We start from the raw sequence: 21,826 nt of genomic DNA, 5'->3' as shown, positions 1-21,826 counted from the left end.
TTGTGGTGCATGTAACGGTGGCTTTTAACTGTGGCCGCTACACATCTCACTTTCTGGTGACTGCTATAACGTCAAGATAAGGTTTCTGAAATTAATATCTACAGCTGTAGTCATGCAGCCTGCAAGTGGCTTCCAGAGCCATCACTCCATGCTTATCTGAAAGTAGATGGGTACTGTACGTAGTCAAAAGATCCCCGCCTCGGCAAAATTTCCTACTTAGGGTGACCGCCTTACTGCTAGAAAAAACACTCTGACCATGGTGTTAACACAGTATGGGGAAAAACCAAATTTCCAAATTTATTTTTTAACTTTAGAAGACTTGGTGAGAAATTTTTCTTTAATTTTTTTTATCTCTGAAACAGGACAGTAAAGTAAGTCATCAAAGTTGAAGTTCAAATCTGTGCCTGTGCGAACAACACAATTTTATATGTTGCAACATGCTGCGACACAAAGCGAATTTAATATTACAACATTAAAAATTTGGCACTTCAAAATAGACGTTCACAAAAAAATAATGGCTTAGCTTGCGCACGTTATGAATGCTGTTGAATTCAATGCACTGCTGAACAATAGTTATAAGGTGTGAAATGCATGACATTTTTTTGTCTCTGGTGAGACATGCGACAACCTCCCTCAGTGCAGGACAGTCACGCAAGTCAGGGGCAGGTGACCACCTTATTTCTAATACCTACTGAAGCATATTTTGTTTGGGATGGCAATAATGCATTCGTGCATGCCGGAGTCTTCACTCACAGCCTGACATCCGTGTGTCGACGCAGAATGCTGAAGTAGAAGAAGCCGCCCCTACTGCTGGTGCCCATCTTGAGGGAGTAACGTGGGTTGTCGGTGCGCCGAGGCTTGTGGAGAAACTCGAAGGTGTCTTGAACGGGCACTTCGTAGCGTTTCTCGGCAGCATTTACAAACTGCATGAAATGTTGGGCAGGCGGGCATGAAAAATGCTACAGCTACAAACGACAAGAATTATGCTACTCTTTATGAAAGCAAGTGGCGTGCTGTGCAGTTTTCCTCATTTAATGAACCCGTATGATGACGTAACATGCAATGTTACAGACCGCTAGTCACAAGATGGTATTAAAGTAAAAAAGAAAATGACCATAAGAAATAAAAAGAAACAAGCAAGCAAGAAGACAAGCCTGTAGTGACTAGGGAAAGCAAGATAAAAGAGCACATCATGTTAACAATGAAAATTATAGCCATAGTAGAGTAATCGGTGTTGTTACAATCAAATGACAAACCAATCTGTATGTTGCAATTGCTGCTGTGACAACCGCTGCATGCTCCGAAACACAATAAAATCCTGCCAGAATGTATAAAATCCTGCCAGAATGCATATACCATCGAGCCTTTCAAATGGGATCAGTATTCAAAACCAGCACAGCACAGCTAGTAGCATTGTACAAACAGGTTAAGTTGAGCACACCTTGAAGCGGACGATCCGGTTGCTGTACTTGGTCACCTCAAACTGCATATGTTGTATGAGACTGTCTGAGTAAGGGCTGTACGGACCACCCGCATAAGTCAAGTTGAACAGGGCATGGTCCGTGTCTTGCACTGAATAGCCAAGCAACCTGTAGCCGTAGTAGTCCTTCGGCTGGAAGCAGCGAGGATACGGTGCCTCGGCATCTTTCCACAGACAGACGGCAGCCTCGCAGTCCTCTCTACGTTCCATCACTGTACGAAACATGACAAACAATTTCAGTATGAATTTTCTATCCATTCATCGAGCTAGGGAGGGCCGGAGAGGCGATTAGAGTGTCACCCAAGGTTACCATTCGAAAGAATGCCTGTCTCATATGCCTATGTCGTTGTAGGAAATCATCAATTTGCAAGCTGAAAAGGCTTCTTAATTCAGGATGAACATGTTTATAGAAGCACATACATGTCAAAAATAATTCCTATGCTGGCATAAGCCCCATAGATGCAGCTTCCACAGACACAACATCCCCACAGTTATCCCTAATATTTTCTATAGGAAACTTCACTGTAAGATTTCATCAACTCAAGGTATGAGACGAACCGTACTCCTCAGTTTTTTGTGGCCCTGACATCAAATTAGGCTGCTTGCCAAATGTTAACACATACATCTCCACATTCATTTTCAAGCATATACAAAGAGACCGCAATCAATAACATGCATGACTGGTTACGGTAAGGACTGCAATGCCGATTATGCCAATAAGTCACCAATGCTCCTGCAAAAATATTATTTTTCTTCCATAATTGTTCTCATTGCCAAAAGACATCTGACAATGCTTTAAATAATTTTCACAATCAAGTAGGTAACTATATAGTGCCTGTATTTGCAATGTCCATAAGACGCATCGCTATAAAAAAAAAGTCACAGCATTGCCGCAAAGGCGAAGCAATGAACACGATAGCAGCAAATTTAAAGGTCACGTGCCGAATGGCAAGCAGATCGAAACGTGCCCCGAATTTTTCACGCATAAATGACGCACGAAACGTACTCACAGGTACCTATGAACTTGTGATAAGCGTCCCAGTTCTTACAAGGCTGTGTCTGAAAAGCGCGCCTTTTTCGCAAACGGAGACTGTGCAACGATTGCAGTGGCCTTTGTTCCCCCGGTAACTACAACAGAATCATTCCAGTGAAAGCCGAAGGCCAGCCAAGACGTACGATTCTCTCCACCACGAGATAAGGGCGCGCGAGTGAACATCCACCCCCCTTCTCACCGCGGGGCGCACGCCACCGCGTCGTGACGATGTGGCGAAGCACGCTCATTACGCCATATTGCTGGTAATGATGAAAACACGATAGTTTCACCCGAGATGCCCATCAACTGAGGTAAGTGGTAGGTATAAATAGCTTGCCATTTGGGCGTTGAAGAAGGTGCTCCTCTGCGGCTCATCGGTTCACGCCTCGCATTCACGATTCAGAGGTCCCACGTTCGACTCCGCGCGCTGAAATCTTTCTCGCTATTATTTTTCTCGCGTGTGTATATATATGCCTTGGAACTTCACCACGAAGAAGACATCTGCATGGATGAGGACATAGAGCACGGAGCAAGTGGGAAAACTTCCTTTACAGGAGCTGATTCGCTAAAAATTAATTTGTCTGCTTTCGAAATCGAACCAGGGTCCAAGGACTTCCAGGAGCGCTTCCTTTGCCATCTTAGCTGAGCAACGCAAGACAACTCGCGCAGAAACACCACGGCGAATATGCATGGTCTCCGAGATCTGCACCATCGCTTGCACCCCGTCAAAAAACGTTGCCGCCAGCTGCAGATTTTGCAGCGGAGTGCGGCATGATCAAGCGCATTGCTTCTGCGACCGCATGAAGAGAAAAAAATTCGCGAAATATGATAAACTTATTAAAGGAGCCTCGGAACTCTTATTTTCAAGTAGCCATATAATGGATCTACTAAAGGAGCCTATTGCCTCACTTTACTGCCGCAATAATATTTAGAGCCCGTTCAGTACGAGTTGATCGAGTTACGAAGACTGATTTGCTGCGCGCTGCAACTGCAATCTCTCATCTCCAGTCCAGACGAAAGCACTGGAAGCTGTACCAGGGAAGGAAGTGCATCGCAGGTGCGACCTTGATCAACTTCTTTACTACTTCTTTTCTTTTTTTCTAACGCACGGCTTTTCAGTGCAATCGCGCGCACACGCGTACCCATGTCACAGCCTCCCGCGGCGGCCCCAGTAACCACCGACCGAGCGCGCCATGCTCAATCCAGCCAGTGGCTGATACTTGGCTTGTGAGCAGTGATCTCCAAGCCTGTAGCATCATTTGTCGAGAGAAAAGAAAGCAAAAACTTTAGCTGGCTTTGAGAATTTATTGTGAATTCCAGGCCGCGTGCTTCTTTATAATATTTGGCTAGCTTGTTTCCGGGAGCCTCGACTACCGATCGGAAGCGTTTTCTGACCACGCTCAAAGTTGCAGGGCTCCTTTAGGCGCGATAGACGTAAACAGCGCTGTGGTTCCCTGAGACCAGTGTCGGATTTAGAGGGGGGCGGCAGGGGCGATTCCCCCCCCCAAACTGGTCGGCATCCCCTCCCCCTCTATTCAGTGCTTGCCGTCCGCCTGCTGTCATTAATCAGGACAAATGAGTGGGACCACTTTGACCACATTTTACAGCATTTATGCTATGACAAAGTTTTTGTGCTCGTAAAAACAAAAAAGTTAAAAGTTATGACCACACACCCCTCTCCAGTGTTACTTCAAGCGACCCCCCCCCCCCCCCCCCACACACACACTAAAATGAGTGGCTGGATCTGCCCCTGCCTGACATTCGCTCGCAATCTCGGGAGCCCATAGCCTGCACATATTGGGAAAGAATACACGCACACATGCCGCGACACGACAATGAAATACGACGAACGAGCACACCCCGAGGGGGTTTCCTCACTCGAAGGCACGGCAGCGCATGGTATCCTCTCGTCCATGGGCGGCTCGAACGTGTAGAAGCTCACGCGCTGCCGGTTGAACACGTAAGCGCCCAAGATGGCGGTCACCACGAACGCGACTTGCGTCCACTTGCTGCCTGCGTATTTGAAAATAGACACATTCTCCACTCGTTTCCCGTGGCGTGTTTCATCTATTTGCCAAGACAAGAATGTTGATAATTTGTTGTGGTGTGAAAAGTATCGTAATTTGTCACAAGCGACAAAAGAAACACATACGAAGGAGTCGACAGCCTTCGAGACGTGCAACTGACCTCAGAGGAATGCGACTAGGCACAACCATCTCATGGCCTCCTCTCTGAAACAGCATCTTCTCATTTCTCCATTGTTTTATTAAAGTCGAAAGCCTAAAGGTACATCACCAAACTTAAAAAAATGACCAACGGCGGCGTCAACGCGAGTGACGCAGACAAGACCATACCATGCAGGTTCTGTAAACCTTGATATTATGTGTGTAACGACACCTTGTGGCCAGGGCCGTACCTCCATTATTTGTGATCTATCTATCTATCTATCTATCTATCTATCTATCTATCTATCTATCTATCTATCTATCTATCTATCTATCTATCTATCTATGTATCTATCTATCTATCTATCTATCTATCTATCTATCTATCTATCTATCTATCTATCTATCTATCTATCTATCTATCTATCTATCTATCTGTCTATCTGTCTGTCTGTCTGTCTGTCTGTCTGTCTGTCTGTCTGTCTGTCTGTCTGTCTGTCTGTCTGTCTGTCTGTCTGTCTGTCTGTCTAACTAACTAACTAACTAACGCGTCACTAAGCGTTGCAGCACTCAAGAAGCCCAAAACCAAAAAAAAAATCAAGTACGTTATCCTCGCGCATATATTCCGGCGCTATGATAAAAATCGATAAACAACTGGTGAGTATGAAACGCAATCACATCCTGGGGAATTACTGGCATAGTGGTATCTGAAATTCACAACCGTATTTGAATTATATTCATCTTCTTTCAACACGTGCTTTCTCTCAAAATGTAAATCAGATCGCTCCGCCCTATGATGACTAGTTCACGCATATATTCTGTACCTGGACTCGTAGATCCGCATCCCTTTTATCACTATAACTTTAGAATAGTTTGCGCGCGCGCGCACGCACGCACGCACGCACGCACGCACACACACACACACACACACACACACACACACACACACACACACACACACACACACACACACACACACACACACACACACACACACATGAAATCTTCAACTCAATAGTAAATGTTTCAAAGGATCTGAAGCACATCATCCTGTTTTCATATAACAATAACTCGCATAAGCGCGTGCATGGGAGGAGGGGGAGGGCGAGTTGCCTAAGAGGGGGGGGGGGGGGCACAACCACTTGATCAGTACGAAAGGGGGCACTTCGATGAAACTCTGCCACCCCCATCCCCCTTTCTGACGGGAAAACTTGCGCACGCTTAGCCGACTCGCATTGAAATGCGTTTATGTAGACGCACTTATTTACAACATAAGCTCTCCATCATTTTGCTTTTTTTTTACTTTTGTGCACTTTTGTTGACGCCAAGACCAGTGTGTGCGCGCGTGCGTGTGTGTCCCACCTCTACGACAGGAGCTTCACAAGCCAGAGCACTGACTAACAATTAAATGACATTTCTAGAAGCGGTGTGAAAGAGCATCAGAATATTGCTACAATAGAAAAAAAATGATGGAGATCTAATACAATTCTTTATCGTGGCATTGCAAAAGACAATCGGCGAATACTTGTAATATTGATGACTTTGTGTACTCATCTGTTACTAAAGGATTTGGATGTTAGCGCTTTTGTCAGGGCGAGTATATATGGCAATCCTTGCCCTAATGACAGAGCGTTAACCCAATCCTCGTTTTGTGTTTCGTGATGTCATACTTATTTAAAACAAATTTTCTAACCACCCCCAGGAATACGCGCTGTTAAGTGTCGCCTTATTCCTTTCACCCGCATCACATCTGTAAGTATGGTAGAATCAACGGCAAAAGTTCAGGGACCACGAAACACGTGAATAAACTGAATGTTATCGCTGCTCCGGCAGGCACGGTCCTGATTTCAGATTTCCAGCGTGTTCTAAAACGGGCTTACAACTGCGCAAGTTCGACCGAATAGAGTCGCATAGCGATGCTAAATTCAAGGTTTTCTCAGACATGGTGGTTTCTTGACTTCAGGCGCCGACCGTATACGTGCGGCACAGCTCTGCATTCACAGGCGAACTGTCTCGCGTTCTCTGGTATACATGCCGGGTGCGTCTTCTTCTGCGTTGTCCGTGTCGCTTTTGTTGCGCAGTAGTACTGAAATACACACAGAAATCCGTCGTAACATGCGCAAACACTCACCATGCATCGTGGCGCCGACGTCGTCCATCGAGGTAAACCCAGCTCCGGACGCCCGGCCTGCGGTCGCTCCGGCTGCTCGACCGTCGTTCACGCCATCTCGCTGGCAGCACCGAGAATTCCCGCGCTACTTGGCCCGAGCTCTGTCACTTAACGAGGCGGTGAGAATTTCGGGCGCACGGGACTAGCGAGGGTGAGTGCACCCCTCCCTCTCGCTCCACCCCACCTCGATCTCAGGGACAGAGCAAGGCCGCCTGATCGTTCGCCGTCGGCATCCCAGACGTCGAGCGACCGGCTCCCCAGACCACGGGTTGATGATTGCGATGGTGATTGCTGTCACTGGATCATGCCCGCAACACGAAGATGATTTACAGCTCTACGACGATACAGGAAGAAAGATGACACACAGCTGGAACCCTTCTACCCGAGTCCTCGTCGGCGCGTTTGGCGGTTTGGCTGAGAGCCGTTCAACCGACGTGCAACCAACAACCTGAGCAAAAAAAAAAAAAAGTCACAGCTTTGCCCCAAAGGAGAAGCAATGAACGCGATAGCAACAAATTGGAAGGTCACGCGCAGAATGACAAGATCAAAACGTCCCCGCGTTTCTCACGCTCAAATGACGCACGAAACGTACTCAGAAGCATAGATGAACGTGAATAAGCGTCTCAGTTGTTACTTCGCTGTGTCTGAAAAGCGCGCCCTTTTCGCAAATGAAGACTGCAACGATTGCAGTGACCTCTGTGCATCCGGTAACTACAAGAGAATCATTCTGGTGGAAGCCCAACACTAAAGAGAGAGCGAGTAAAAAGGGTGTCTTTTTGTCCCGCAACAATAATAGTAATATATATTGCGTTCCATCCTTGCGCTATCGCTCCGCGCCCGGTACATTCCGGTCACGATCAACATGCCCATTATCAGGGTTACATTGCATTCTCGATAGGAATGTGGCCAGCACCGAGTTTTTAAGAAAGGAAGCGCACGCAAGCCTGATGACGATTATTGTTGTGGGACAAAAAGACACCCTTTTTACTCGATATTTTTTTAGAGTGAAGGCCACCCAAGACGTACGATTGTTCCCACCGCGAGATAAGCACGCGCGTAAGCGTCCGCCCTGCTCCCTCTCCGCGGGGCAAAGTACGCGTGGGAGATGAGAGCGCGCGCCACCACGTCACGATGATGTGGCGACGCGCGCTCATTCTGTCATCTTGCTGGTGATGCTAAAAACACGATAATTCCTCTCGAGATGCCCGTCACACGCGGTTACGTGGTAATTATAAATAGCTTACCGTTTGAACGTTGAAGGAGGCGCTCCTTCGTGGCTCAGTGGTTAACGCCTCGCACTCACACTTCAAAGGTCCGCGCACCGGAGTCTTTTTCTCAATTATTCCTCTTCCTTCAGTTTTCATATGAGGAGCTTTTTTTTTTTGAAATGGGTCTAATCCAAAACCGGAACTAGCTCACATAAGGCTCTATTTGTACATACATACTCTAAATTTTCCTTAAAAAATCACAGCATATCGACAGAGTGAATGACGATGAGTGAGGCGAAGCATCCGTCAGTCCGTCCATGCCTCCGTCCATCCGTTCGTTCTTGCTTCCGTCCGTTTCTCTGTCCGTGCATCCGTCCATCCGTACGTCCACGCGTCCGTCCGTGCGTCCATCTAGTGAACACCCCAAGTACCTCCATCTCGTATTCCCTGTGGCACATACCCGCCGATTGATTTGTGGGGTTTAACGTCCCAAAACCACTATTTGATTATGAGAGACGCCGTAGTGGAGGGCTCCGGAAATTTTGACCACCTGGGGTTCATTAACGTGCACCCAAATCAGAGTACACGGGCCTACAACATTTCCGCCTCCATCGGAAATGCAGCCGCCACAGCCGGGATTTGATCCCACGACCTGCGGGTGAGCAGCCGAGTACCTTAGCCACTAGACCACTGTGGCGGGGCTGGCACATACCCGCTCTATGTGCCTCTGGCTACTAATAATTTAGTGACAATAATGAGTAATTTATTATTACTGTTTTAGAGGAAAGATAAAAGTATGTATGAGCCAAACAGCCTAATTGAGCTAGTACCGGTTTTGAATCGTGCCCATTTCGAAAAAAGATCCTAATATATAGAGATACGTATTCATACACGGTGAGTGACGATGAAGCTGGTGGCAAAATCAAGCCGAGAGGGCCTGTTTAATTGCTGTCGCAATAGAAGTTCACCGACGATTATGTTACTGCAGGCCTAATACGAACACTGAACGCAACTGCTTAGGTCTTTCAAATTTGCGATAAGTTGTGCAAGTGCACACGCGTCAAAGCACGACGTGGTGCGGCGCGAGTGTTGCAGACGCTCGTTGGATATCGTGGCTGATGGTTGCCCCGTCCGCGATGTCCTCTCATCGAAGACCGCTCAACGATCGGGCCTCGTTTGCGGACTTTTCTAACCGTCTCCCAATTAATATTATACTTTTCTCTCAATCTTTACATCTCTCTCTATCTCTTTTAATCGCTCCTTATCGATTCCCTTGTGAACTATACTGCTGAGGTGTCGCACTTTGCTGCAGACAGTTGTGGGGTTCACTTTTCATTTAAGAATCCCCCCCGCCCCCCATCCAACTGTAGTGCAGATTACACGGTTTTCGTGCGAGCGTAACGTGGTGAACCTGGCGTCGCCAACTTTCACCTCCGGTGACTGGTGGCGGTTAAAAGCATTCATTAACAAAAGAGGGCATGTCGTCCATACATCTATCTTCTGTTGAAGCGAATGAGCTTGCCGACCATATCTTCTGCAGAAGTGAATCTCGTGATGAAAACGGGAAGGGTGGATGACGTGTAGCCGAGTGTTCTGTGCTTTTATGGCTGTAACGTGTGCCTTTATAACCGGTAGGTATTTGAACAACGCGCGAAATCAGTTGAAAATTGCGCGTAGATTCTTCTACTTATGCCCTTCTCTATACCCCTTCTTAGTTTTTTTTTTTTTAAGACAGCGCATAACTAGACTGCGTTCAGGACACAGCTTTTTCGGAAGCCTTTCGGGTGGTTTCGAATGAATAACATGACGATTCAGCAGCAACGGCAGCGACATAGGAACATACCGGTTACATGGATGGTCCCTTGCCCCGGCCATCCAAGTAACCCTCTTCTGTCGTTCACTCTTATTCTCCTAGACCTTTACCTTTTTTACCACCCTGCACTGGCTGGCAAGGCGGACATTTCAGCCTATCCTCCCTGTCGCGATGACTTTACTATTACCAGCAGTGGTCAGCGGCTTCTAACACAGATGTGGTTGCACTGACGTAACTCACACAGGCATGTTTTGAGGACAGCATGCAGTAGGGCGCAAGGTTCATGGCGTTGTGTTAATGTTATCATCACAGCACATGCTACATGTTTTTTTTTGTTATTCATGTACAGAACCTCATAACACATGGTAGCATTGTTATCATATGAAAGCTTGTTTATCGCCAAGTAGTATTCATGCTGCCTTTACGCCATCAGAGCCGCGATGTTGGAGACACAATACGTTATGAAGCTTGATGTTATATGTGTAAGCTATCAATATCTATACGCACGAGGCAGTGACAAGGATCACACAGCCAGTTATCTCGATTGAATGACTACAGATAACAGTATTGGCGCAAGCAAGAAGCACAAACAAAAAGGGAATAAAATTGAACGAATACGCTTCAAACAAACTTCACCGTTGCTTTTCGGCGGATGCTCCTCAACAACGGCATTAGCAGAATCAAAGCTGGACAACTTCATAGCAGGGCGAACATGCCGATGATTGGGAAGTGTGATGTTCCTGGTCAAATATACATTGTTATCATTATTGTTTTATCATACCGCGAACAGAACCATCGCGCACGTTTACTGTTGCGCACATTTCGCTCAGGCACAGCGCGCCACGTTATAGAACGGATTTCTCGACATTTACGTTCTTTCATCTCATTAAGTTCTTAATTGCAGCCAGACCGCCGAGCCTCAGCCCAGCTAAGGGTCTGTACACGCGCTATCCGCAAAGCCGAATCACACATGACGGGACACCTGCCACTCGCAAGCGGAGGGCAAGAGCGTCACCGCTCTTGCCCTCCGCTCTTTCGATACGCTCTTCCGCTCTCCGCTTGCGTGCGGCAGGTGTCCCGCCACGTGCATGGCAGCTGTGCGAATAGCACGTGCACAGGCCTTAACATGAAATGACCTGACCAAAACGATACGCGCTGACGGGAACACTGGAATATCGGAAACATCAACCGGTCATTTGATATGCGTGATCATACTGTATACATATGCACTCCCCCCCATCCCCCCAAAAAAGTTAGGTGTTTATAAAAGGGTCACGTGAACTCTAGAACAGGTCCCAACTCAAAGACAAATCGCGAGCCGTCCCGAAGACGAAGCATTCACGGCGGGCGATACGAGTGTTGCACGTGTACGTCAGACGCCGGATGCACCAGTCAGCGCGGCGAATTTGACCGGACGAGGAGGCGGGCCCCCAATCGTCAATCTTGGACTTCCTTGAGGCTGTGCCCGGCGGCGGACAGTCTCCTTATCCGTAGGGACCCGTTGGGTGCGTCCTCGACCTGCTCCTCGACGGACGCGGACAGCTTCTGAAGGGAGCGACGTTCCTCCATGTCGGCGAAGCAGGGCGGTGGTTTGCGACCGTCGGGTGTCGCGTCGCACACGACCTGCGGCGTCGAAGTTGTGTGGCGGGGCGCATTAACGCTTGTTTTGAGCTGCCGACGACTGCTGTTTGACGTCGAACAACACATCTAGGCCTACTTCAGTAAAACGTCGCCGGTAGGCTAGTTGGTTCGTTGCAGAAAAGCTTTCTTAAACTGCGCGAGAAGTCGACGGCACAAGTAAGAAAGCATTTAGAACACCGAGCGCAGACTGCCTTTCTGGAAGGAGAGATATTTCAAACAGGAACCCCGACACGTGACCAATTGTTGAATTTCGCGTGTGCAAAGATGGGTCACCTGTCAAATTTCCTGCTTGAAATATCTGTTCCTTGCTTTCAAAAAAAATGAACAGTTGGCAGTCAACGCCCGTGGTGTTCTGAATGTTTTCTTACATGTGTCATAGTCTTCCAGAGCCGGTTTAGAACAACCACGCTATTGGCTAACAGCTGACATGAATGAAGAGCACCGTTTGGATCATATGCACGTCTTGACAAGGGGTGCCGCCATGAGTCCATGCCGCTCTCCACAGTCTGCCAACATCACACAGTGAGCCATGCTCGCGCACAGGAATCACAACTGAAGAAAGCGATTGTATATTCCGTCACGCGCGCTCAAGGCCATGACGCCCTGACGTAACTTCCCTCCCTCTATATTCCCTGTAACCCCACTTGTTTTTTGACAAGTTTGCTGGGATTTGGCGGCAATCGATGAAGTCATTCTACTATATCTCAGAAAAATGATTCAGTATCCCTTAAGAGCACTCTATATTACTTAGAAAAATGGTTCATCATCCCCAAGGAGCACTTTAGAACACGTTTGCATCGTACTTTATACTTGTGGAGGGATCCATATAATCCAGCAGTTCTCCCCATTCTCAACCGTATACCCAGTCTCGATGGTACTCAACTTTACCCTGGGCGACCACAACGACAGTCGGTGAACCCGGCTCGCCCAGCAGCCAAGGCTTAAGGAGCACCGTACAGTAAAAAAAGCTCATCTCGCAAGGGCGACTGGCTTCAATCAGAACGACAAAAAAAAAAGTTTGCTACTGTTGCTGCTACAGCTATACAGTAGTAGTTGTTTACTAGTGGCAGTATACATACTAATACTTCTTGGTCTAAGTATATTGCCACCCGTCCTACAAAATGAAGTTAATGAAAGCTTAGCGTAAGTTTTCACACACCTTTTTGGAGGAAGAAGGTTAGCTGATATGTCACGCGCTTGAAACATTAGCTGACGCTCTTCTTCGCGTACATCGGTCTAAGCCATGTAAAAGTTTTCTTTTCTTTGATATTACGGTGGTTTGAATTCAACACGAGCATCTCACTATCTGATACGCAATTTCGTTGAGCGCGGTACAAATACTCGAGGATCATTTAGATGGCAAGTTGACTTAAGCAGGTTAAAAAAAATGGTACAGTGTCCAGCCGTACCCACCGTAAAATGGCGTCTGCGCCTGCCGCCTTAATAGGGGTATAATGAGCTGCAGGCGTTTGGCGAATGAAAATGAGCGTTTTTCTCGCTGTTCCAACGTGTTTAACTTGATAACATTTTCGAGTGAGATAGTGCTCAAAGTGCGTCTTTAGTAAGCCTTGAATTCAAGGCAAATTTAATTGAAGATTAAGTCACCGTTACTCGTCTCTATGTGTTTTCATAGGAAACAACTACCTCTTAATTTATAATTAACGTAGCCTTTAGACTAACAGATCAGAGCCACTTGATCTCTAAAAGGGCAACACCAGAAAATACCATGTTTCCGAAATCTTTGAAAGGTAAAAGCTGGCTTTGCTATTGCTGGCAAAGCATCGCGAGAGCTTCCACTACAGCAATATTTTTAAAGCCTCCTTGGGCTGCCCAGTATCGGAGATCTCGGAGGCCGGAATGGTTGCTCAGATTGGCGTTCAGCGCGACACACATTGCAAGCGCTACAGGAATACAACTCGGACTCACCAAAGCAAGGTGTAGAAGCGGGCTTGCCGGTGTTCCACATTTAAAAGGGTCAGCGCCAAAACGTACACACACACCAAAAAGACATGACAGGCACAAGCAAATATTTCCGACCGTTCGTTGTTTACGGCACCAACACACGTCTACCTTACACACGTGATCACAAGTGGTTCGGAACCCTTAAACCCCTTACACACGTGACCGCATCTACACAAACGTATGTATTGTTACACCCACTCCTTTCTACCATTACACTGTAACTGCTGCATTTAGCAAAGCGCGCCTGAATGACCGGGAACTACCTATAGATGATATTAGAACCGTCCAATGAGATTACGTGCTCAACGTGAACATTCTGCAGTCCTGAAACTTACGCGGCCGCTACAGTGATAACGCTTTAATCTTCTATGATACGCGTGTCAAAGCCGACGCGCTTGACCCCGAAGTTCTGTTCACCGACATCAGTCTACAGTGTGTATTGCTTGTAGGGTGACGTTTCGGGTTTTGGGGCACGGGTTCGCCTAAAATAAAGAGTTATGACTCGAAAACGCCGACAAACTGCCTTCGAAACGTCACAACCCCGCGAATATATATCTTGCACAAGCGATCTCATCTTGTCGCATGTATATATATGTCTCGAATGATGATGACGAACAAACTTAATTTAATTAGCAGAAATATCATCCTCCCCTTTCTGGTACGAAGTAGGGACGGGGGGGGGGGGGACCCACCCTATAGACGACAGCCATGATCCCATGGGCCATAGCGGCATCTTCGGCCTGCCGTATTAAGCGGGCTTGTAATTGCGATTAAGAGCTTAGGAGCACGGCATTCCATCCACTCCCGTCAAGGAAATTAGCCTCTCATGGGGGTGCTGCGGGCATGGCCATAAAACGTGGCTCAAGTCCGCCCTGCTATTGCAAGATCTACACTTGTCCGAATGAAGTTCCGGCACGCAGCGGTTCATTGTTACCGGACTCTTCGGAACGTGTGGGTCTGGAGTAGGCGCCACGCCACCGCCTGTCCTTCGTTCAATGACGATCGAGTGTGCTGGAGGATACATTTTCCTGCTTGGTCTGTAATACTGCGTAATATATCTGGTAAGTGGCGCTGAAAACTTTTGGAAGAGGAATCACTAACCTGTAAGAGGTCTGTCTGCGCCATGGCTTGCTGTTCGTCGTTGTGCACGCCATTGATGACTATCCAGGGTACGTAGTGGTGCGGAGGATCCAGATTCCATGTGCGCTCGCCCATCTCATCCTGCGGATATCGTATAGTTGTCCGTCATGTTAGTTAATTAGTCTTCAGCAGACACCCGGTTGCAAAGAGTCATCGTCCGATACGACTTGCGAGGAGTCCGGAATGTACTGTCGCAATTTACAAGATTTATTACAACAGATCGCCCACTGAATCACACAGCCTGTCCCCTGCATGCTACTGACGCGATACCACGCGTCTTTGAAATTCATACGTTATTGTGAGATGCTTTAGATAAGACAATAGTGGCCTTGTTGGATGTCATGACCTGTTGGCACAGTTGAATCTATGATTATAAGTAACTCTGATATAGTGAACTATAAATACTAACCTTGGGTGGTCAAACTGCGTATTGGTTGTAATTATGTTTTTGCAACGACACTAAAAAAACTCGAGAACCGCCGCGATATACCAGCTGTAACGAAGAAATATTTGATTAGTGTGAGGCTGAAGACACAGAGGGCAGCATTAAGCGTAATATAAGCATTGGAAGACAATCATCAGCCACATTGTTTTTTGATTGGTCAAAAATGTTGCAAGAATTTGCATTTAACTGGTTGAACCACTGCATGAATAGAACGGCAGAACTTTGGATGCTCATGGTGATGACGAACAGTAAGGGCGAAAGCAGTTTTTTTTGGGGGGGGGGGGGGGGTCTTCACCGACGTAGCTGAGCGTTTATTTTGCATTGTTTCGCCACAAGGGCGAAGAAATGAATGCTACAACAACAAATCGCAATTTCATGCGAATAAAGGCAGGCAGCTCGAAACTTACAGTGCGCAACTCATGCAGGAGGCACGCACGAAACGAGCATACACAGTACAAACACGGCCAAACAACTGTCTCAGCTCTACACTTAAAGCACGCTGCTCAAACAGAAAGAAATACGCACGAGACGAACGCACAAATATACACGGGATGGGCTCGAACAAATGTCACAATTCTTACTTCGTCGTACGTGAGCAGCGTGCTTCTTTCGCAAACGCGGCCGCGGCAGCGAGCGAAGTGACCTTCGTGCTTTGCCGAATCCCGACTCTGATCTGATAAGCGCGGGCGCAGGAGAGACCACGCCCCGTGGAGGCGCGCGCTCAAGAAAACGCGAGAGGCGCACAATGCTAAAGCCCCTGGATATCTTTAGGAAAGTACCGCAATCCTTTTAACCGAACCGCCGCACCACGCACCCTCCTCTCTCGCCTTTCGGGCCGCCACGAGCATCGCGCGTGTTATCACTGTGACACAACATTCTTGATATGACAGTAGCGCGATCCGAGTTATAGGGCCGGCGCCCGTATGGTGGCCGTTCGGGAGAGGATACAGATGATGGTCTGGACACTTGGGAGAGGAGGGTTGGACACTTTGGAGAGGACATAGAGGAGAGTGTCGGTATACTTTCTCTATATTAAGGGACTTTACTCAACGCGAGCCTGATGCGCCATCGAATTACTGATGACGAAAACGCGGTGAGGTTGAGGAGCACTGGGGATTGCCAATGGCACGGCCGCTGGATCAAAGCGCTTTGATCCAGCGGCCGTGCCAATGGTATATGGTGTATATAAATGGATCGCCGTTAGCAAGCTTCTCAACGTGTGCTCCATAATTTAGCGGCTTGCGTTGCGCGCTTCTAACTATGAGGTCTCTGGTTCGACGCCCTGTGGCAAAATATTCCGCTGTTTTTTGTTTTTTTTTGCAGTTTCTGAGTATACATTTCATTACGTCATATCTGTGACAGAAATGCGTCAGCTAAGCCACGGTGGACCCCGGCATAAAACGCTGTTGTGGTAGAAGTTGCACTTTGAAGAATGATGGGTCATCATTGTTTAAAGTGACTGAGTGAACGTATGGAACAGACTTGCCCCTCCCACCCCCGAGGCGGCAGGGGGAGGGGCTGCCCCTTCATCAACCACCTGCGCACGCGCCTATACTGACAAGGCCCTGTTGAACCATCATATAAGACATATACATACATATATATATATATATATATATATATATATATATATATATATATATATATATATATATATATATATATATATATATATATATATATATATACAAATACAAATTCCATCGGACTTACGTCACGAAAATGTAGTGGCGCTGTTCTGGTAGGCAAAAGACGCTCTGCCTGCCGCAGTTTCTGCTCGCTTTTCAATGGTGCGTGTGGTGTTATCAGTGAAGCAACGAGGAAAAAAAATGGTATGCCGACGAACTGCACCGCGGTTGGATGTGAGTCGCGTCTCGCAACTTAGTTTTGTTTGTTGGCGCACATCGCAGTTCTCAGCGCTTATGGCTTTCACAACGCTTATGGCGTCTCACAACGTCGTTTTGTTGGCGCACATCGCAGCCCTCAGTGCTTGTTTGGTTTGGTTTGGTTTGCTTTTATTCAAGGCAAAATTGAACAAGATTGCCTTGGGGGACACGACTAAAGGCCAAGTAAAAGCCTGACTAGGTCGTGCCACCCTGGCAGCAAAGCAGAAACACACCGCAAGCACAGCACTGAGAAAATTATAACATCACGTGTTTTCTTACACGGGCACCATAATCAAACAGGAACCGCCAGAAGTGTGAACAAAAGAACAGAAATACAAACAGTCCTCATTCGAGTGGTGGCAAACACAAACAAATGCATGACCTCTATCAAATAAATTAACAAGAAACTTGTGGCGGAAGTTACGTGCGGACGTCGCTATAATTTTACCCATAATCTCGACATCGGCCTACCTGTGTTTACAAACATGGAATGGGTCTATACCTGCAGCACGCGTCCCTTGCCGCCGTTGGCACACCGCTGGATGGCGTTCCAGTTGCGCGCGATGCCTCGGGCGCACTCCCTTCCCGCCTCGTGAGGGCGCTCGGCCAGCGACATGCACGTGACGAACGCCAGCGACAGGATGGTGTCGTTGAAGATGTGCGCCGCGCAAGACTGCACCACGTTGCCGAAGCACTCGTCGGGCCCGTGCTGGCAGCTGTACTTGTAGTCGGGCTCCTGGCGGCGGCCCACGGCGAAGCGTTCCGCGCGAGAGGAGTTGCTGGGAAGACGCGTTCACGGCAAGCTTTTTTACAATCATGGTCGTCGGCTCGATTTCCTTTTCGGGGGTGCGAATGGGTGTTGCATTGCGGATGGGAGAGGGGGAGAGCACTGGTATAGATTGGGTGAGAGCAAGTGCTGGTGAGGCTTGAGGGGGGCAAGTGCCCCTTATGCACCCCCCTACCGACTCCCATGTAACGAACTAAGTTTCCGAAGTAAAATTTACCTCTAAGAAATACGAGAGCACAGCGCTCGCTACATTCTTTTGCACTGACATCTTTCTTGGCTTTAAATGGAAGATATGCAGTACCAACTTGCCAAGGGCGTAGACAGAATGTTTTTTAGGGGGAGAGCACCTCTTTGATCTGAAGTGGGGGCCGGCCGCGTTGGCAGATGTAACCGAGTGTCATTTTGTGCTCTATGTGCTATGGGGGAAAATATTCGTGCGGGGAGGGGGGGGGGGACAAGGGTTTAGTGTGCCACCCCATGGCTACGCCAGTGCAACTAGCCCACGTTCGAATCAGGAAACGGTCGTGTGCACAGACGGAACGTACGCACATCCTACTGAAAGTTCGTTCTGTTATTCGTACAAGATGATGCGGTGCGGTATCGAGCCCCTCGAAAAACAAGGATTTTTTTTCGAGGAGCAGGTCGTGACTACTTCATATGAGGACGTCATCACGTGATTCTTGATAACTCGTTATCACTCGTTACTGTGTCGACGGTCTATTTTCGCATGATGGGGCACCTAACGTGGCATTAGATCCATTACTCGCAGAAGGCCTTCTTTCTAGAACGCTACATTCAATTCAATAACGAAAACTCTCAGGAGAGGTGCCTAACAAGATCGGAGGAGACACTTCACCTGGTTTTGCATTACCTCTAATCGGGGTACCTTTCACCAAGCTACCGTACCATGCGATGACGTCATCATGTAGCGGCGGCTGCATTTCCGATGGAGGCGGAAATGTTGTAGGCCTGTGTGATCAGATTTGGGTGCACGTTAGAGAACCCCAGGTGGTCGAAATTTCCGGAGCCCTCCACTACGGCGTCTCTCATAATCATATGGTGGTTTCTGGGCGTTAAACCTCACATATCAATCAATCATATGTAAAGTTACGTTACGTGACGCAACTGTGACATCATAATGACGCCAACGTTGCGGCAATCTGAGACGTCACAACGCTTCGCCTCACTCGTCCCCGACGCCACGGCACGCCGACAGATTTCGCGTTTGCCGAGAGCATCTGGGGCTTTCGCCTAAATAAGGGCAAGATCTGTCAAGTTGGCCCGTCTGGCTGGTTCACGTACGGCTTTTCTTGCTGCTGCTCCTTGAAGGCGTTGCCGAACGGCACCAGCTGGACGTCCATGAGGTAGCCGACGCGCACGTACGTCGGCCACAGCTGCTCGGTGATGAAGGCGACGCTGTACGGGCAGAGCGACTCGTAGTACAGCTGGATGCGCGCCGTCTTGGGAATTTGCGAGAAGTCGACGCGACGCCGGCGCACGAAGCCTTGCATGGCGCGCCCGCAGCAGGCGACCGCGGACAGCGCCGCTAGCCACAGCAGAAGCCGCGACGTCCGGACGACGCCGCCTTTATCGCGCAAACGTGGAGCCATGACGACAGCCACGCCACCACCACCAACTCTGTCATCGGGGTGCTCCTCGGTGGAGCGGTCGCCGCTCACCGCGAAGACCTCCGAGATGACGGTTAACACAGGACGGATCGCGACGAGGTCCGCCGAGCGCGTCGTCCTGTACTCGCAGCTGCCAGCGCTGCTGGGCGACCCATGCGTGAATGTCGTTGTCGGTGATGATGACGATGATTTACAATATATAGGCTTACAAAAGACTCTCTGGGGAATTGGCCAAGACAGAAATATTTATAAGGAAAAGTGATCATACAGAAATTGCATTACTAATGAAATATAAAATAGAACAACTTAATGATGCAAATTTACATATTTGTGATTAAAAGCTCCCTCATTTATTAAATAAATTTTCTACCCCACGACAGAGAACCAGGTGACAATGACCTAATGAAGAGGATCCCAAGCTAGGAATATTTAAAAGTTAAAAAAGTTCACTCTAATGGGATTGAACGCCGATTTCAGAATGTTTCTCCTAAAAAAAATCGAACCAGTCGCATGTTAAAAATACTGTTCGATTGTTTCGTCCAATTTATAACACGAACAAAGACGAGAAAGAGCCAGACGAGCTCTGTGCATATACAGTTTTAATTTCGGAACGTCACAGCATATATATTTTTAAAATAACTTCCTCTTCTCGTGTTGAACAGAAACACCTACGCCAAGGGAACAAGAGGTGTCGATACTCGTTTAGAGTTACTCCTTTATCGTTGTCGGTGTGGCTTGTGAGTTGATTTTCGAGCACGGCTCATACCCAATGCACGGGAATACTCGAGTAGTGGTTGAATTCTTCCATATTTCTCTGTGGTGTATCATTCCTAGATGCTACAGTTATATAAAACACCGATTGAAAGTACCGATCACCAGTAATGAAATATTTATTCCCAGAGAACTTATCGAGATATTGGGTGCACGTTAAAAAACCCCAGGTGGTCAAAATTCCCGGAGCCCTCCACTACGGCGTCTCTCATAATCAAATGGTGGTTTTGGGACGTTAAACCCCACAAATCAATCAATCGCTTAGTTACGAAGATGACTGATGAACGAAACATCCCCGTAGCTGCATGTGTACAAAAAGTGGCCCCAAAAGAAGGAATAGTTGGTTCCGATGACTCCAGGCCCAGCTTTCGAAAAGTAATGAGCCACTATTATTAGTCTCCTCGATGTCGTTAACTGGCGACAGCATAAAAAGAAGGGACCGATCGTTTCCTCACGTCTATAAAAGAAGCTCGCCATGGAAGAAATCATTAAACCTGATCGACGCAAGCAAAAATAGAGGAAAGGAAAGCTTCAGGATTCCTTAATTGTACAGAGGAGAAAAAAAAAGGGGGGGGGGGGGGGCATCCCTGACAGTAGATTTCCCGGAGTCGGGGCGTGGTTGTGCGCGTAATTTTTAATCGGGGGGCAATAGGCACCCACCGGGCAGGCAAACGGTCATTTTGCACTATGTACGCACGGCGAAAAAAATTTCGTGGGTGGGGCTTTCCGGGCTCTGGCGGAACCCCTTTTTGGACCGATAAAAGATAAAATCCGTCAGTCAGTCAGTCAATGAACTTTATTTACAAATTGTCCTGAGGAGCCGATTCCCCTCAAGGGGGAGGGTCGGCTGCGGGCCGCACCCACGTGGGGACAGGAAGAGCGAGCCCCTCCGCCAAATTGCGGGCCCTCTGGACAGCCCGGATTTGGACCTCTCGGTCCGAGCTGGTAATTGCCGTCCTCCAGGCAGCTTCTGTGCTGAGAGGCTCGCCATCGCGCAGCGCCGCGCATTGCCAGAGCATGTGGGGTAACGTGCAACGTCTCTCTTCGCAATGAGGGCATTGCGGCTTTTTCTGTCGATAAACTTGCTGTACACTAAAGGCGACGGGTAAGTACCCGTTTGCAGCATTCTTAAAGTGACTGACTGGGCCCTAGAGAGTTGCGGGTGCGGGAGCGGAAAGCTACGCCTGGCCAATTGATAATTTTTGCAAATTTCGTTAAAGGTGAGGAGCGAATCAAGCTGCCGGATGCCATCCCCAAAATTAGATGCCGATTGCCCGTCACGGTGGGACAGTTCGCGTGCTCGGGCATGGGCAAGCTCATTGGCATTGGGGATAACAGGGTGGACATCCTTGCCCATGTGGGCAGGAAACCAGGTGATGTGGCCGTCGATTTCCGTGCAATGTGGTCTTTTGGTAAGAAGATGGGCCGCCTGCTCACAGACTGACCCGGTCATGAACGCTCGTGCAGCAGCTCGAGAATCAGTGAAAATGCGCGTGCGCAAGGGAATCGCTACGGCCATTGCTATAGCAGCCTGCTCTGCCCTAGCCGGCGTGGTATCTCGAAGAGATGCTGCTGTGAGGATTTTACCGCGAAGGTCAGTGACCACAGCCACGAAATTGGATGTGCCGGGATACTGTGCTGCGTCAACGAACGCCACACGTTCAGGGGTGGCAGCGGCGGAACTGAGGAGCGACCTA

General features: G+C 48.2%; 2 protein-coding genes across 5 annotated transcripts in view; both read right to left on the bottom strand.

Annotated features, from left to right (window-relative positions):
* The window catches only part of LOC119181767 (lysosomal alpha-glucosidase), a 47,885-nt gene extending 40,937 nt beyond the window's left edge, over positions 1-6,948 (bottom strand). For both annotated transcript variants that reach the window (XR_012886491.1, XM_075875349.1), the window contains exons 1-4: positions 6,810-6,948; positions 4,392-4,526; positions 1,442-1,692; positions 754-923 (exon numbers count right to left, since the gene is read on the bottom strand). Coding sequence is in view for 1 of the 2 variants with exons in the window: in XM_075875349.1 (XP_075731464.1) it covers positions 754-923; positions 1,442-1,692; positions 4,392-4,526; positions 6,810-6,837 (584 nt within the window). In the remaining variant the exon portion in view is untranslated. The remainder of the gene's footprint in view (positions 1-753; positions 924-1,441; positions 1,693-4,391; positions 4,527-6,809) is intronic.
* Positions 6,949-7,158: 210 nt separating this feature from the next.
* On the bottom strand, positions 7,159-20,930 carry LOC119181766 (gamma-interferon-inducible lysosomal thiol reductase). 3 transcript variants are annotated; one of them, XM_075875352.1, is made up of 4 exons: positions 19,033-20,930; positions 17,446-17,722; positions 14,574-14,693; positions 7,159-7,296 (listed from the first exon to the last, which is right to left on the bottom strand). In XM_075875352.1, exons 1-4 carry the CDS (start codon positions 19,338-19,340, stop codon positions 7,183-7,185), a joined length of 819 nt encoding a protein of 272 aa, XP_075731467.1. In that variant the 5' UTR covers positions 19,341-20,930; the 3' UTR covers positions 7,159-7,182. The 3 variants fall into 3 exon arrangements, with proteins under 3 accessions (XP_075731467.1, XP_037288904.2, XP_075731466.1); XM_037433007.2 differs by lacking the exon at positions 7,159-7,296 and adding an exon at positions 10,944-11,492; XM_075875351.1 differs by lacking the exon at positions 7,159-7,296 and adding an exon at positions 11,501-14,517.
* Positions 20,931-21,826: the final 896 nt, after the last annotated feature.

Source organism: Rhipicephalus microplus, chromosome 10, assembly GCF_043290135.1.
Source record: "Rhipicephalus microplus isolate Deutch F79 chromosome 10, USDA_Rmic, whole genome shotgun sequence".
NCBI lineage: Eukaryota > Metazoa > Arthropoda > Arachnida > Ixodida > Ixodidae > Rhipicephalus > Rhipicephalus microplus.
This window is presented reverse-complemented; position numbering and strand designations above follow the sequence as displayed.

Excerpts from the sequence above, each read along its gene's own strand:
- LOC119181766 (XM_075875351.1), bottom strand. The coding sequence starts at position 19,340 with ATGGCTCCACGTTTGCGCGATAAAGGCGGCGTCGTCCGGACGTCGCGG. Across the intron at positions 17,723-19,032 it reads GAGCAGCAGCAAGAAAAGCC|CAACTCCTCTCGCGCGGAAC; the intron begins GTACGTGAACCA and ends GCGTCTTCCCAG. Across the intron at positions 14,694-17,445 it reads GCAAGGGACGCGTGCTGCAG|GATGAGATGGGCGAGCGCAC; the intron begins GTATAGACCCAT and ends CGATATCCGCAG.